The sequence below is a fragment of the Plasmodium chabaudi genome (genome assembly GCF_900002335.3).
Source record: "Plasmodium chabaudi chabaudi strain AS genome assembly, chromosome: 13".
NCBI lineage: Eukaryota > Apicomplexa > Aconoidasida > Haemosporida > Plasmodiidae > Plasmodium > Plasmodium chabaudi.
This window is the reverse complement of record NC_030113.2, coordinates 2,344,541-2,359,834: the sequence shown is the minus strand read 5'-3', so window position 1 is coordinate 2,359,834 and position 15,294 is coordinate 2,344,541. Positions and strand designations below refer to the sequence as shown.

The 15,294-nt window shown below is 25.0% G+C and overlaps 6 protein-coding genes across 6 annotated transcripts; 4 read left to right on the top strand and 2 right to left on the bottom strand.

The window, feature by feature from the left end:
- Positions 1-243: 243 nt before the first annotated feature.
- Positions 244-2,274, bottom strand: PCHAS_1364600 (DNA topoisomerase 3, putative; the record flags this gene model as incomplete). Its single annotated transcript, XM_016799459.1, has 1 exon — positions 244-2,274. One exon carries the CDS (start codon positions 2,272-2,274, stop codon positions 244-246), a length of 2,031 nt encoding a protein of 676 aa, XP_016654744.1.
- A 2,057-nt stretch (positions 2,275-4,331) lies between these two features.
- Positions 4,332-6,419, top strand: PCHAS_1364500 (WD repeat-containing protein 92, putative; the record flags this gene model as incomplete). The annotated part of the gene is made up of 7 exons (XM_016799458.1): positions 4,332-4,587; positions 4,734-4,918; positions 5,174-5,237; positions 5,359-5,483; positions 5,623-5,785; positions 6,032-6,102; positions 6,192-6,419. The coding sequence occupies 7 exons, from the start codon at positions 4,332-4,334 to the stop codon at positions 6,417-6,419; spliced, it is 1,092 nt and encodes a 363-aa protein (XP_016654743.1).
- Positions 6,420-6,761: 342 nt separating this feature from the next.
- PCHAS_1364400 (conserved Plasmodium protein, unknown function) lies at positions 6,762-7,307 on the bottom strand (the record flags this gene model as incomplete). Its single annotated transcript, XM_735820.1, has 1 exon — positions 6,762-7,307. One exon carries the CDS (start codon positions 7,305-7,307, stop codon positions 6,762-6,764), a length of 546 nt encoding a protein of 181 aa, XP_740913.1.
- Positions 7,308-9,410: 2,103 nt separating this feature from the next.
- Positions 9,411-10,706, top strand: PCHAS_1364300 (6-cysteine protein; the record flags this gene model as incomplete). Its single annotated transcript, XM_740363.2, has 1 exon — positions 9,411-10,706. The coding sequence occupies one exon, from the start codon at positions 9,411-9,413 to the stop codon at positions 10,704-10,706; it is 1,296 nt and encodes a 431-aa protein (XP_745456.2).
- Positions 10,707-12,259: 1,553 nt separating this feature from the next.
- Positions 12,260-13,627, top strand: PCHAS_1364200 (6-cysteine protein; the record flags this gene model as incomplete). The annotated part of the gene is made up of 1 exon (XM_016799457.1): positions 12,260-13,627. The coding sequence occupies one exon, from the start codon at positions 12,260-12,262 to the stop codon at positions 13,625-13,627; it is 1,368 nt and encodes a 455-aa protein (XP_016654742.1).
- Positions 13,628-14,510: 883 nt separating this feature from the next.
- Positions 14,511-15,200, top strand: PCHAS_1364100 (conserved protein, unknown function; the record flags this gene model as incomplete). Its single annotated transcript, XM_016799455.1, has 1 exon — positions 14,511-15,200. The coding sequence occupies one exon, from the start codon at positions 14,511-14,513 to the stop codon at positions 15,198-15,200; it is 690 nt and encodes a 229-aa protein (XP_016654741.1).
- Positions 15,201-15,294: the final 94 nt, after the last annotated feature.

Here is a 15,294-nt window from a genome sequence, read left to right as displayed (position 1 = left end):
AATAAGTTATATTAAAAAATTTTAAATATACTATATTTTTACTGTCCTCAGTATGCATATAATATAAAAAATAAAATCATTAGATTTTTAAAACAAAATGTGTTAATTTCAAAAAATATTTAATTAAATAAAGAGTGAACAAATGGAGAGAATAATAAAAATTTTCAAAATAATAAAAGATTCGTTCAAAATAAATTGCCTTTTGACAATTAAAATAAACACATATATATGAATAAAACAATTTTAATTCATTATTTCTGGGTTATTTATATAATAATTGATATTCTCATCGAGTAAATCTATCCTGTTGTATATTTCCTGATATATATATTTCATTATATCAATATAATTTCTTATAATTTCATTTTTCCCCTTTTCACCTGAAGCGACTAAAAACATATCTCTTTCCATCTTAGCTCTTAAAGATGGCTCGGTTAAATCTACACCTATATCTTTAAATTTTTTATAAGACAATATTAATGCAATTCCCAATTTTGTTGGAATAAATAAATTTTTAGAATTTTTATAAACATAATTTCTTTTTTGAATATTTTCTATATGCTCATGCATTGTTGCATCAGTTCCTATACCATATTTATCCATAAGTGACAACAAATCAGATTCGGATAAATATTTTGGTGGTTGTGTTATTCCTTCTTCAACTATTAAACTATATGGATAAAATTCATCATTAATTTGAAAAGGTGGCAAAATTTTATCATTCCATTTCTCATATATATAAATTTCTAGATAATTTTTATTTTTTATTTTTAATCCTTTGCAATAAAATTGTTCCGCTCCTATATTAGCAACAACTTTTGTATCAAAACCTATTGCATCATCACTACAAACAGCTAAAAAATGTCTACAAATAAATTCATATATTTTCCATTCTTTAAAATCAACATTGTTTGCCTTGTTCATATTTTTAACTGGGTGTATAGGGGGATGTGCTTTATCATTTAGTTTCCCTTTTCTAGGTTTACAACTACCATTTTCAGCTAATTTCGCAGCATAACTACCAAAAATATTATTTTTTTTTAATTCGTGTATGAATTTTCGTAAATTCATAGAATCTACAAAATAATTAGTTTCTGTCCTAGGATAACTAATATAACCTTTGTTGTATAACTTTTCAGCGATATTCATACATTCTTTTGAAGATATATGAAAATACTTAGAAACAAGTTTAGTCATTTGCAATGTATTTAAAGGGAATGGTCGATATTTTTTTACTTCTTTTTCGAAAATGTTTGATATCCTACATAAAGGATTTTTTAACAAGTCTTCATAAATTAAAACAACTCCTAAATGATCAAATAATTTTAATCGAGACCAGGTAAAATCTACAACATAATTTGTGTTTGATGAATCTGGTCTATTATCTCTACCATAACTATTATTTTCATCATCATCGCTACTATAATAATCGCTGCAGTTTTTCTTTTTTTTGCCTTTTTTTTTCTTTTTTTTTTCACGCCCTTTTTTATTCTTTCCAATATTGTCCAAAAAAAGATTAGAATTATTACCATCTTTATCCTGATATAGATATCCCATTTTGATAGTCCAATAGTATTCGTTATTAAAATTTTTTATTTGTAGATATCTATTTACTACAAATCCTAATGTAGGGAATTGGCAGGGTCCATAACTAATAATTTTTGTGTCGTTTTGTACTAATTTAAAATATCGAATAGTCATAAATCTAGTGAAAATAGAACCCATTCTTAAATCTATTTCTCTTCTAACATCCACGCTTTGAGCTAAGTTTTTATTCGGGGATTTCAAATTGTTAATTGCATATTTTATATCTTTTTCTGTAACAGCTGAAAACTGAGCTCTGTGAATTTTTAATTTCTTATTAGTAACAGAACATGCATTTATTACTTCAAAACAAATATGCTCTCCTTCTCTATCACAATCTAACCATAAAATTAAAACATTGCAATCTTTTGAATATTTTTTTAAATTATTTTCAATAGGCTTTTTATCTTTGTCTATATATATAGTTATTTTAGCATCAAAAAGTTCATGCGGATCTGTATTATTCCAATTCTTGTATTTTTCATCAAATTTTTGATCTGTTAAATGCCCCGTTACTGATGTTACAAACATAGACCATGTTTCATTTTCCATTTTATAATCAAATGTAAATACAGGATTATATTTACTATAACTTTTTTTTTTATTGCTTTTCCCTTTACTAAGGATCGAAACTATTGCTGATGCAACTGATGGCTTTTCAGCCACATTTAAAACTTTTATACGCCCCATGAAAGCTAGCCAATTTTTTAATTATTTTTTATTCTTTTTTCCCTTCCTTTTCGTTAACCATTTTATTGGATGCACCTCTTTTATTCCTTTCAACACGGCAACCTTAAAATACATATGTGTCACTATGTGTATCCATAAAAGATATGTATACAAAAAAATATGATATAAAAAGGATGCGAAATAAGACGTAATATATATAGCCTAAACCAAAGCAGCATATATCACGTCAAACGTGTTACATAAAACCATATAAATGGTCGCTGTAAAAAAATTGTCAAAACATCTTTCTCTTTAAATTTGTAAATTAAAAAAATAAATAATTAGCAGTGTACAATAAGCATTTTTTAAACAAAAATATGCAACATATGTCTTAATCTTATCAAATTGTTCTATGATATTAAAAAAAATAAATATAATATGTGTAATTTTTTTTAATATTTTTAATTATATTTAGGAAAAAATAAAATATTAATATGTCAAAAATTAGTAATAAAAGTAAAGCATGAGTCGATAATAATTCTTATGTTTACTTTTTCAAATGGTAGTCTTAAAAAGCATATCAATTAAAATGATAATGGAATTGATAAAAGGATATAAATTCCATTCCCTAAAAGGGATATATTAAAAAGCTTTATATTTTTTCGCTGGCATACATATATATAATGATAAAACAATCATTTTCAAAAAAAATAAAAATCAAAGAAATGAAAACAAAATAAACAAAGGTAATTGAATAAATTAAGCAATTAAATAAAGTAAGAAAATCAATTACACACTAACAATAAAAAAATAAAAATATATAAGCATATATAATAAGGCATAATTGATAGTTTTTTTTCTTATTCTATTCATTCTTCCCTAAATTCTTTAAAATTCATTCTATATTTGTGTACAAATGTTTTTATATAGCAATCGACACAAATATGCCCACCATGATATATATAATATATAGAGATAGAAAACATTTTTGAACGAATAAATCGTTTTATAGAAAATTCTCCCTTCCAAAGGGATTTGAATGGTTTAAAAATTATAGTGTTACCATGCTTTCCTTGGGCATGCTATAATTACAAGCATACAGATTAAGAAACTGTAAACTGTTCGTATATACCCTAATATATAAATCTTTATAATAAAATGTATAATGGCCTATATATTGCTAACAAACTACAAATATATTCCACTATCTAAAATATGGATATTCACTGTACTTAATATTTCCTTATTTCCCTTAGATCCACATACATATTTTAGTGTAGTTTACTTTGTATGTATACTATATATACAGAGAACTTATAATTATCGAAAAAATTATATATGTACACATTTTTCATTATACTATTATATTCTTTGTTATTTTTTCTTTCGAATTTTTAACTTTTGTCCTTTTTTATTTATAATATGAAACCGGATGCTTTATGTGTAAAAAATATATCATATATACCTAATCAAATTAGCTCATATAGATGTTATAATATTTTAAAATTTGTAATTTTGCAATATAATGAAAGGTGATATGTAATATACATTTTTATGTACATTGCTAGCTTCACCAAATCTGTTTAAAGATCATATTTTTATAGCTTTCCTGGTATTTTCCATCCGTATTCTTTTTATAGAAAATGAATAAATGAACTAATGAATTATAAATGGGAATATATATTTGCACTCATTTGTGTACTCCAAAAAAATTAATATATTGGCTTATTTAAAGTATCATAGTGCACATTTGAAGTTTTCCTAGTTACATCTGTCTAGTGCTTTGTTATTTCTCACTTCGCAAAGTATCTAATGCATATTAAAGAGATATCAAACTGGGAAGCATGTTCAAATATATATGTGGATATACACTATATATTACTATTTTTTAAGAGGTAGCTTTTTATGAGGCATATTGTAATGTCAATGCAATTTACTGAGCATTATTCCTTTCCCGTCATTCATCTTCTTTTCATTTTTCTTTAATTAATATAATAAATATGCATATATATATCCCCTTGTTATTGAAATAAAGTAACATATTGTGTAGTGTTTCTCCTCTACAATTTTTTTAAGTAATGAATGCCCAAAATAAACCTCAAATAATTGAGCATATAAATCATTCTTTTGACAATACTGTGTACGATGTAAAGTGGGTTGATAAAAAATCTAGCATTATTTCTGTTGGAGAAGGATTGGACAAAAAGGGATATATAAGTATATACAATTTAAACAAAGGAAAATTTACTTGTATATCTAACAGCAAAACGGATAATGGCATAAAAACAATTGCTCCCTTTTATTCATATTCAGGGGCGTATACAATTGCTTGCGGTATGCATGAAATAAAAAAAAAATAATAATAAAAGAAATATCAAATAAATGATCCTAAAATAAACAAATCTAAAATGAGGAATGTGTATATGCATGTGTTGCTGCCCTACTCTCTAACAATTTATTCGCAAACGTTTCCATTTTAGGAGCATTTGATGGAAGCATATTACTATATGATATTAATAATATGTCTAAAGAGTATTATAGCATAAAAAAACACACTAAATTAATAAACAAAATAGATTGTAAAAATTCCAAAAATAATAACATCATAGTAACCGGAAGCAGGGATGGATCAGTTAAGGTTTTCGACATTCGAACAAATAATGAAGTAAGATAAAATAGAAAAATATAAGCCATATAAACAATAATAAATGCACTTCCATAAAACCAAATCCAATATCGTAAAATGAAAACAATATTAATAACAGTAGCAATAATAATGATAACAAAGTACTACATTCTTCACTTTTTTATTTACACTTTACATGGGAATAACTATTAACTTTGCTTAATTTTTTTAAAATATATTTGATTATCTCATTTATGCGTAATAATTTTTATCGAATTTTACCTTTTATCTCAGGCTATAAGTTTAGAACCCCCAAAAGACTCACCTTATATCCCTGATTGTTGGTGTGTTTCAACAGGTTGGAAATATTAGTAAATAGAACTCAGCATAACTAATGGAAAATGCACATTGTTATGCCCATAAATATATATACATATTTATGAGTCGATATAAATTATATTGATCTCCTTCTGATTTAGGAAATAATTACATTGAAGAAAACACCTTTAGTGGGAATTATCATGAAAATCTAAATATCTGTGCAGGTTACGATAATGGGGATGTAAAATTTTTTGACTTGAAAATGGTATCAATTGAACATGAGGTAATAGCATATGAATACTCATTTTTTAAAACTGCACAAAATTAAAAGTATGAATGTATGCACTGAATCATACGCATGGATCAGTTATGGGAAATGTAAAATATATGAATTCATAATGTTTATATGCATATTTCTCAAGGTTAATGTTAACAATGGAGTGTGCTCAGTTAATTATGACAGAAAAGATACAAAAAAAAACAAACTAATTTGCTCAACTTTAGAAGGAAATATTTATATATTTAATTTAGATGTCTATAGTGAAGGTTATGGATATTCACACAGTAAAGACCAAGTGGTTTCCGGTTCGATATAATTATATTAAAAAATTATTCATATATTTATCTCATAAAGGATAAGCCATTTAGTTACTAATGTAAATTATATGCTAATATAAATGTTAACCAAATTGTATAGTTTTTTAAATTATAGTGATTATCAGCATAAGCTCTTATTGTAGGCATATTAGTATAACATATATGTTTATTCAAAATTGTATAATTAAAATAAAAAACGGGTTTTATAAATATACATATATACTCTTTAAATAGGAACATGCTGGGATACGCCCTTTTTACCACAAAACCGTGATATTTTTGCGTGTTTAGGGGGTGACGGAAATGTAAAAATTATACAAATTTAAGGTGAAATTATGCAACTTTTATCCTATTCGTGCATTATTTTTATTATATTTCATTTCGTTCTTTTTAGCTAATTTTATATAAATACATTAATCCAGAAAAAAATTTCGTGTTTGACGAATTAAAAGGCTACAAAAAAGGAATAGTAGGAGAACTAGACAAATTGAATCACCTAAATGTTTCGACCCAACCAATAATTTCATTTGATTGGAATAAGGACAAGTTAGGCCTTTGTGCCTTTGCTTCGTTAGACCAAACAATTAGGGTTTACATAATAACTAAGTTAAATTTATGTTAATTTTTGGAAAATTTAAAAAAAATATAAAGATATATTACAAATTATGTAACAAAATTGTTAAAAAAAACATATTATATAATGTATTAAAAATTCATAGTATATGAAATTTATGACTTTGTTCGTTTACTATTACATTTTTTTTTGTGATGATCTTTAAATTTTAATTCATTATATATGCGTATGAGTGTATATACATATATACGCATATATAGAGAGAGATTCCCATTTACTAGCATATGCTAATACACACACACATTGTGCGAATGTATAATTTAATCATAGTTATTACAAAAAAAACTAAGTGTATACATAAATATATAAGAATATATATAATTTTGTTTCTTACATTTTTATAAAATATTCTGTTATTTTTTTTTGATTAAATTTATCATCATTTAAACTGAGAATATGAAAACGCAAATTAAGTAAGTTTTCGTGGAGTATTTCATGATTTATTGTTTCATTTAAATTGTTATAATTCATAAAGTTTAAAAGAACATCAATGCTATTAATTAATATGCTTTTGTCAAATTGAATGTTTTTATTATAACTATTGATAGTATTCAATACTACGTTTTTAGTATTGTTCTGTTTGTATGGGTTTATTAAGCTATTGTCTGTGCTACATGTACTTAAATTATTACTTTCATTACATATATTTCTATAAATATGATCATCTACGGGATTATTTATATTGCAATTATGCTGTATATATCTTGCATCATTACTTCCAATTTGATTACTAATCATCTGATCATTATTAAATTGATTTAAATAATTTGGTAAAAAACCGGCCTCATAATTATTTCCGTCGATTTCAAAAATTTTTCTCTTTTTCTTTTCATTTCCATTTGGATTCTCTTCAAATAATATTGAACTTCCGTTCATTCTTTCTGGATTTTCTTATTTTTGTATTTACTAGTATTTAACCTTTTTTGTTATTTAATGTTTAAAAACTTGTTAGACTTCGAAAATTCGCCAAAATCATTAATATACACACACATATATAATATATATTTTTTTTTTCTTCTTTGGGAAATAACAAAAAAAATGGAAAAATAAATAAAAAAATACCAATGATTTTCAATTTTAATAGCTTTATTCCTAATAAATTTTGTGTATAAGAACATATGCACGCACAATATAAAACTAATTTAGATAACTATTATTTTTTTATAAACAAAACAGTTCTCTAATTTAATTTTAACACACATATGCTTTACAATTTTATGTATATATATGCAGCCCTATATTTTGATGAATAAAATTTATTTCTTCTTACGATATTCTTACGTTATTTATTTTTGACAATTTATATATTATTACTCCTATTATTATTTTATTTATTTTTACTTTTTTAATTGTATATAATGAAAATATTACGTATAGCATATCACGCATTTGCGTTTTATACCCTTTACCAATTTCCTAATTAAATGCTAATCACCATATTTTATTTTTTAAGCGAGGATACATAAACTAATGTATGTATAAAGCATATTTATACGCATATATGCACACATACATATCCAACATTTTTCACATTCATTTATTCTGTGTCACACTCGTTTTGCTTCTGCATTGATTTGTGCAAGAAATTCGTTTAATCTCTTCTTAAAACCTATGTCTAAAATTTTAGTAAGGCAAAACATTTCATTTTTGAATTTACAAAAAATAGGCTAAAGACATTTAAGCAAAAGAAAACATTGAATTTAGTCAATGGTCAATAAACACTAAATATATTAATTATTAAACCGGTTTGATATTGGGAACATGACATATTAATAAAAAATGTCTGTTCCGTAATCTCTTTTCCTTTAAAATTTTACAATTATAAAAAGATTTTAATTTAAAAAGAATAGCATTATAGTCGATAAATCCTTTTATAGCATACATAATTTAAGTGTGAGGAAAACGAACTATGCTGAACTAAAAATAACAACATTCTTAGCCTCTCGGGAATAATGTCACATATTAAGCAAAGCATAAAGCTATTTATTAAATACCTGAAATATTAAATGGTCGCGTTCCATATACTATTATATGTAAAAAAACACTTTTGTATGTTACTTAAGTTTTATAAATATTGTTTTTATTTTAACATACATAGTATATATATGTGTCTGCATATGGCTAAATCTTGATATATATAATTTTAAATATGTTTAAAAAAAATAAAATATCAATAGCATATAAAGTATTCCACCGATAGCATATTAACCTATATGAAAAGCATTCAACTCTATATTATGTTGATTATGTGTGTGTGTGAAAATGATTAACGTATGTTAGTATCGGAATACTGAACTTTATTTTTGAGCTTATGTGTATAGACGATAATATACCATTTATAGATCAGTAAATAAAACTAAAAATAGTAAAAATAAACACATGATAAAAACTATAACTTTTGAAAATTTTTATCTATTCTTAGTAAAGATTAATAAAGCTAAAATAATGATAAATAAAATTTACAGATTTGGTAAACCGCAAAAATATTAAAAACATTTTTAAAAAATATACATAAATAAAATAAAAATAAAATGATGCACTAACGTCACAACTCTAGCACAATAACGCAACGTCGTAATAGTGACGCACAAATAAGTGAGCATGTAATTTGATTATTTTCTAAAAAATAAAAGACAATACATTAATTTTTGCCGGAAAATATGTAAAACGTTGGAATATCAAAAAAAATATTTAAATACAATAGTAAAATTACAAAGTGATAAGTGCAATTTTCATATTATATAATAATACTCCTTCAACGAGGAAATGCAAATAAATTGCAAATTATTAAAGAGTATGCAAAAAATAATAATTGTTATTATGCACACTTAAATTTGTACAAATATACAAAACATACTTATAATTGCTTAAATTTTTCCTAACGTCGTTCCGTTTTCTATATCTCGAAACAATTCACATTTTTGCGTTGTCTATATTTATATATTGATAATTTGGGCGTATTTTTCAAAACTATGCAAAATGAAGGGTTTCACGGCTGCTTCTATAATCGGGTTTTACCTTGTAAAGGGATATTTAAGCTATTTTATAGTCCCTACTGGATATTCATGTGATTTTAAGTTCAACCCATTAATTAACGTTCTTCCAAGTATAAACACAACTGGGAAGGCTGAAGAAATAGGGTGTACAATAAATAATCCTAGCTTGTCAGATTATATTGCCATGGTATGTCCCAAAAAAAATGATGGAGATTATGCAAATATGGAAAAAGTACCGACAAAATGCTTTTCGTCAAGTTTATATTCTCCATATAAATCTGAAGATAGTGCACACCAATTAGAAGAACTTAAGATTCCAGAAAAATATTCAATATCAAAAGAGTTTAAGGATTTTGATTTAAATATTATATTAATTCCAAGTTTTTATAATGTTAATAAAACAATATATTGTAGGTGTGATAATTCCAAAACAGAATTCAAGCTTAATAGAAATGATGAAAGCAAACTAAAATTACAAGGAAAATTAGGATTAGTCAAAATTATTCTAAATAATCAACAAAATACTCCAAATAATATCCATCAGATTAGTCCTAATGCAGAAGTAGGTTCACTTGGTGATAAAGTTATTGAATTAAAAGAGGGTGAAATAGTTCATTTAAAATATGATGACAAAATCAGAACAAACTTTAATTGTAAGGAAATTGTTAATATGAAAATATCTATTCCTTTGGATTATAATTTATCTATGAGAATGCCAACAGTATTTCTCCAAGATATTAATTGCAAATTCCACTTTATTTTTAACAATGCTGGTGGCATTGCAAATATTGTACTTCAGGCCAATAAAACAGAGAACATAGATGGATGCGACTTTACACAACCTAAAGGAAAAGGCTTATATAAAAATGGGTTTGTATTAACTGAAATAACTAATGATGAAGAAATATGTACTGTTCATATAGGTAAAGGTCAAAAAAGTAAGGCTGCAGGATTAAAATGCCCATACAAATTAACCCCTGTCCATTGCTTTAAGCATGTATTGTATGAAAAAAAATATAAAAACGGAAATAATGTTTATCAAACATTTTTGTTAGATGATGTTTTAAGAACTGTTGATATAGAATATTATTATAATGCCAAACTTTCTGCACATATTGTTGGTATACCAACTATACCTGAGAAAACTGAAACCATACGATGTATTTGTGAACAGGATGGAAAAAGGGGAATTATGGAATTAAAAATATCATCTTCCGAAAATATATTTATTAGTTTTATTTTATTATCAGTTATTTTTTCGATGTTTTATTTATTATAGATGATAATCGTCAAGGGGAAAAATAAATATATGCATGCATATGAGTAATGAACAAAGATTTTCAGAGTCAACCACGTGGTCAGACACAAGGAAACACAAATATACAAATAATTATTACTATTATTTTTTTAAATTAATATTTTTATGATAAATACATCATAATTTTAGTGGAAAAAAATAAACAGTAAGAAAATTCTTTCCATTCATAGTAATATTTCTTATGGATATGAATGCACAAAAATGTGATATTTGGAATATCTCAGCATTTTATGTATTACACTTTATATGCTCAATTTTATACAACTTTTTTCTCTTAATCCATACAAATTTATTTACTGTAGAAAAGTAATATGTGTATATATCTATACATTCAGATTGATCTGCTTCTTTCATCTTAATACGTAAAACTTTTTATTGATGAAAAAACTATCCTAAATAGCTAAACATTCGACAAAATATCTTCTTCTATATATTCCAAATAATTTAACTACTAGGAATAAAATCCATAACTTTTATAATACTTTAAATTGTGAGTTTTTTATAGATATTAATAGGATGGAATAAAATTGCTCCATATAGTCGCATGCATAAGTATATATACATATATATATGTGTTAATACATTCTGAATCTAATTACTCTCATAATCGTGTTAAATATTTTCAAATATAATAAAAAATTTGGATATAAACTGAATAAATTAAAGAATAAAAATTTGTGTGCTCCTGAAAGTAATCTACAAAATGCACATAACGCCAATGATAAAATTAGACAAAAATAATGATAGTCATTATTCAAATAAATATGAAAAAGAAAAAAGAACGTATATACTATTCCCAAGTTTTTATTTCTTATATTTTAAATTCGTCAAAAAAAATTATTGAAATGTAAAATATTTTTATTTTTTAATTAAAATTATATCAAATCCAATAATATCATAAATGCTTATATAATAATACTAATTTAGGTATGAAAGATAGGTTGTCTTTTTATGAATTTATACACGCATCGTTTAATGTATGTTAAGTAAGAAACACGATCATTCCTTATCCATTATCGTTTTATTAGCTATATTATATGTTTAATTATTTACACATATTGCTATGAACTGATATGTATAACTATCAATAGTGGCAATTCATTCTACAATATGCGCATGTTATTACACATTTTTGTGCATGCAATGACCCAAATTTTCGCGGAAGCCCTACTGGAACAGTAGACATAAAAAATTATTTTTCGACATATGCATTATTTTTTTTTCGAAATTCACAAATATATTTTTATTCAATAAATATACATTCATACATACATACATGGGTATGGCATTTTGAACAAATCGAAAATCATACAAAGCTATGTGAATATTATTGCTTAAGTAAGCTTAAATAAAACGAAAGAAGATATAAGCATACACCAATACCCACACACACTTCTCCGCACATCAAAATTATCAAATGCAAATAAACCAATGAGTATATGTAGTGAATTAAAAGAAGAGTAATTTTTTTTCTGTATTCTTGGTGTGTGTGTGGCCTTTTTTTCTTTTTAATAATGCTCTCCTTTTTTGGGAAAAGCCGTTTTTTTCTTTTTTCTTTTTACTGTTTGTTTTATTTTGTATTAGTTATAAAATCATCACTTGGTAAAAATGAATATGTTTCTCCAGATGAATTGAATATAAAAACATCCGGATTTTTAGGATACAAATGCGACTTTTCTACCGAAGGAATTCACAATTTAGAGCCTGATATTGTTGAAAGAAGATCAGTAATATGTAGTATAAATTCATATTTTATTTATGATAAAATAAAACTAATTATACCTAAACAGGATGACCCCAAATCTAAATTTAAATTGCTACCAGAAAATTGTTTTGCAAAAGTATATTCAGATATTGAAGGACACCAAGAAATACCAATAGAAAAAACAGGATTAGTAGAATATACACTTGAAGAAAATGATACTAATAAAGATTATGATGAAAGGATTATTCAAATATCGCCATTTAATAATAAGGATGTAGAATTTTATTGTATTTGTGACAATACTGAACAAGTTATATCTCATATTGATGGAAGAAGTGCATTAGTACATGTACATGTATTAAAATATCCCCATAATATAATATCTGTTAATTTAACAGATAAAATGTATCCTTACCTACCTGGTACATATAACAAAAATAGCTTTGTAGATTATAAATTAGAGGTCGGATTAAAAGAAGGTGAACTACTAGTATTAGCATGTAAACAGATTGACAATAAATGTTTTCAAAAAAATGACGAAAGTAAAAATGGAGATTTGTATAAAACTAATAAAATTATTTATCACAAAGATTTTACATTATTTAAAGCCCCAATATATGTTAAATCCAATGATTCTACTGCTGAATGCAAATGCAAAATTAACGAAACAGATATATATACCATTACAGTAAAGCCAGATTATGATGAAAAAGTTATACACGGATGCAATTTTTCAAATGATTTATCTATTCGCACATTTACTAATAATATGAATTTATTGAAGTATAATGAAAATACAGACATTAATTGTAATGTAGAAATAGTACAACCATTTTATGATCATTTAATTGGTATTAGTTGCCCTGGTACTATAATCCCAGATTGTTTTTTCCAAATATATAAGCCACCAACTAATGAATTAAAATCTTCGGAAATTACTTATTTGGATTCACAACTAAATATTGGAAATATAGAATACTATGAAGATATACATGGAAATAATGAAGTTAGAATTTTCTCAATTGTTGGAGCAATACCTCAATCAGCATCTTTTACATGTATGTGTAAAATGGACAAAATAACTGGTTTTATGAATGTTAAAATTGGTTCCGCATGTTATGCCTTTCTTTCAAAATTGCTTATTATATTTATTCCCTTACTTTTTATGTGGCTATAAAGTGATGTGCGGCGTATTCTTTTATTTTACAAAAAATGTATATTATCATTTTTATCATTTAAACAAGCATGTAAACATGTACATGCAATTATTTCTGTATTCGGATTTGTATACAAATCATCATGATAAATTTTTGAATATTCGTTACAAGCCATAATAGAAATATACCATATATTTTTTTTTTCACGATTTTTTATGGCATCCTATTGTGTATGTATATTCCTTTAATAAAAAATCCATATATTTACCATTCGCATGTATTAATAATTTTAATCAAACTTTTTTTTGCACGAATAAAACTTTTCTTTTTAAAAAAAAAGTATATACACTCTTTTTTTACCTCACATTCAACTGATTTTTACTTACCATTACATATAGCTATTATATGGCATATTACTACTATGTAAGGCAAGTGTTTATTATTATTGCTGTTATTTTTTATTTATATATTTTTTTCCATATACCAATTTAAGGAAAAATAAAATAATTTGCTATTTGAAATAATATAAGATACATATATAGTCATGCAATGCTAAACTCGAATACTTAAAATAAAAAACAAAATTATAAGTACTCCTTTAATATTGCAGTTAAAATTGATGTGTATAGAGAATATTTATTATTGCTTTGTATCTTCTTTTTTGGGCTTTTCTTCCATGTTTTCTCATTCACCTTCCTATGTATTTTAGTAGTATTCTCCACAAACTATAAATTTTTTTATGAAAAATCACAAAAATTGGCAAATAGGACTTAGTGCATGTACTTGTAGATAAACATGCGCATACTATAATAAACTTCTCATTAGTTTTGAGAGGATTTTATTTAATTTTGTCACGCCGCCTCTCAACTTGTGTTCATCACATATTCAATACTCCATGAAAAAATGATAGCATCATTTCGATATGCGCACCTTAAGAGATTAAACAATACACCTCCTAGTAAGGGATATAAATATATTCAGAAAAATAGGGGATACTGTTACTTAATAAACAACATTAAAAATAGTAGCAACAATAGTAGTCATCAAATTAATACGAAGAAAGTTTTTTTTCCTGATACTAAAAGAAACTACTTTACATCTTTATACAACAATGTGAAAGGAAAAGAAGAGTTAAAGGGAGAGATGGAAAATTTATATAACAATATCATAACAAGCAATTGGAACGATTCAGTAAATTTAGTTTTAAATATTCCAATTTGGGAAGGACGATTAAATGATATAGAAGAAAAAATCAAAGGATATGAAAATGATAAGTCTATAATCGATCAAAAAAAAAAAATTAATGAATTATTTGATGTTTTATTTATATTGGAAGATTTACGTGATCATATTAATGAAATATTAGAACAATCATCTCGTTCTACTGGTTTAGCAGGAACACATGTTTTAGCTTCCTTTAAAATACAAAATATAAATGAACACATCGAATTTTTAAAAAGCAGATATGAAGAATTATTGTCTTCTTATCCCTCGTATAAATATCAAATTAATTTAGTACTAGGAAGAGGATTATCATTGTTAAGACAAAAATATGCATTTAATTGGAAACACATGCATGATTTTTTCTTTTGATAAAGTATGTTGGGAGAAGAGGCCTAGGGCCTTAAAAAAATGTAATGAAATATATTATGAAGCAAATAGTGAAAAATTAAAAAAAAAACAAAAC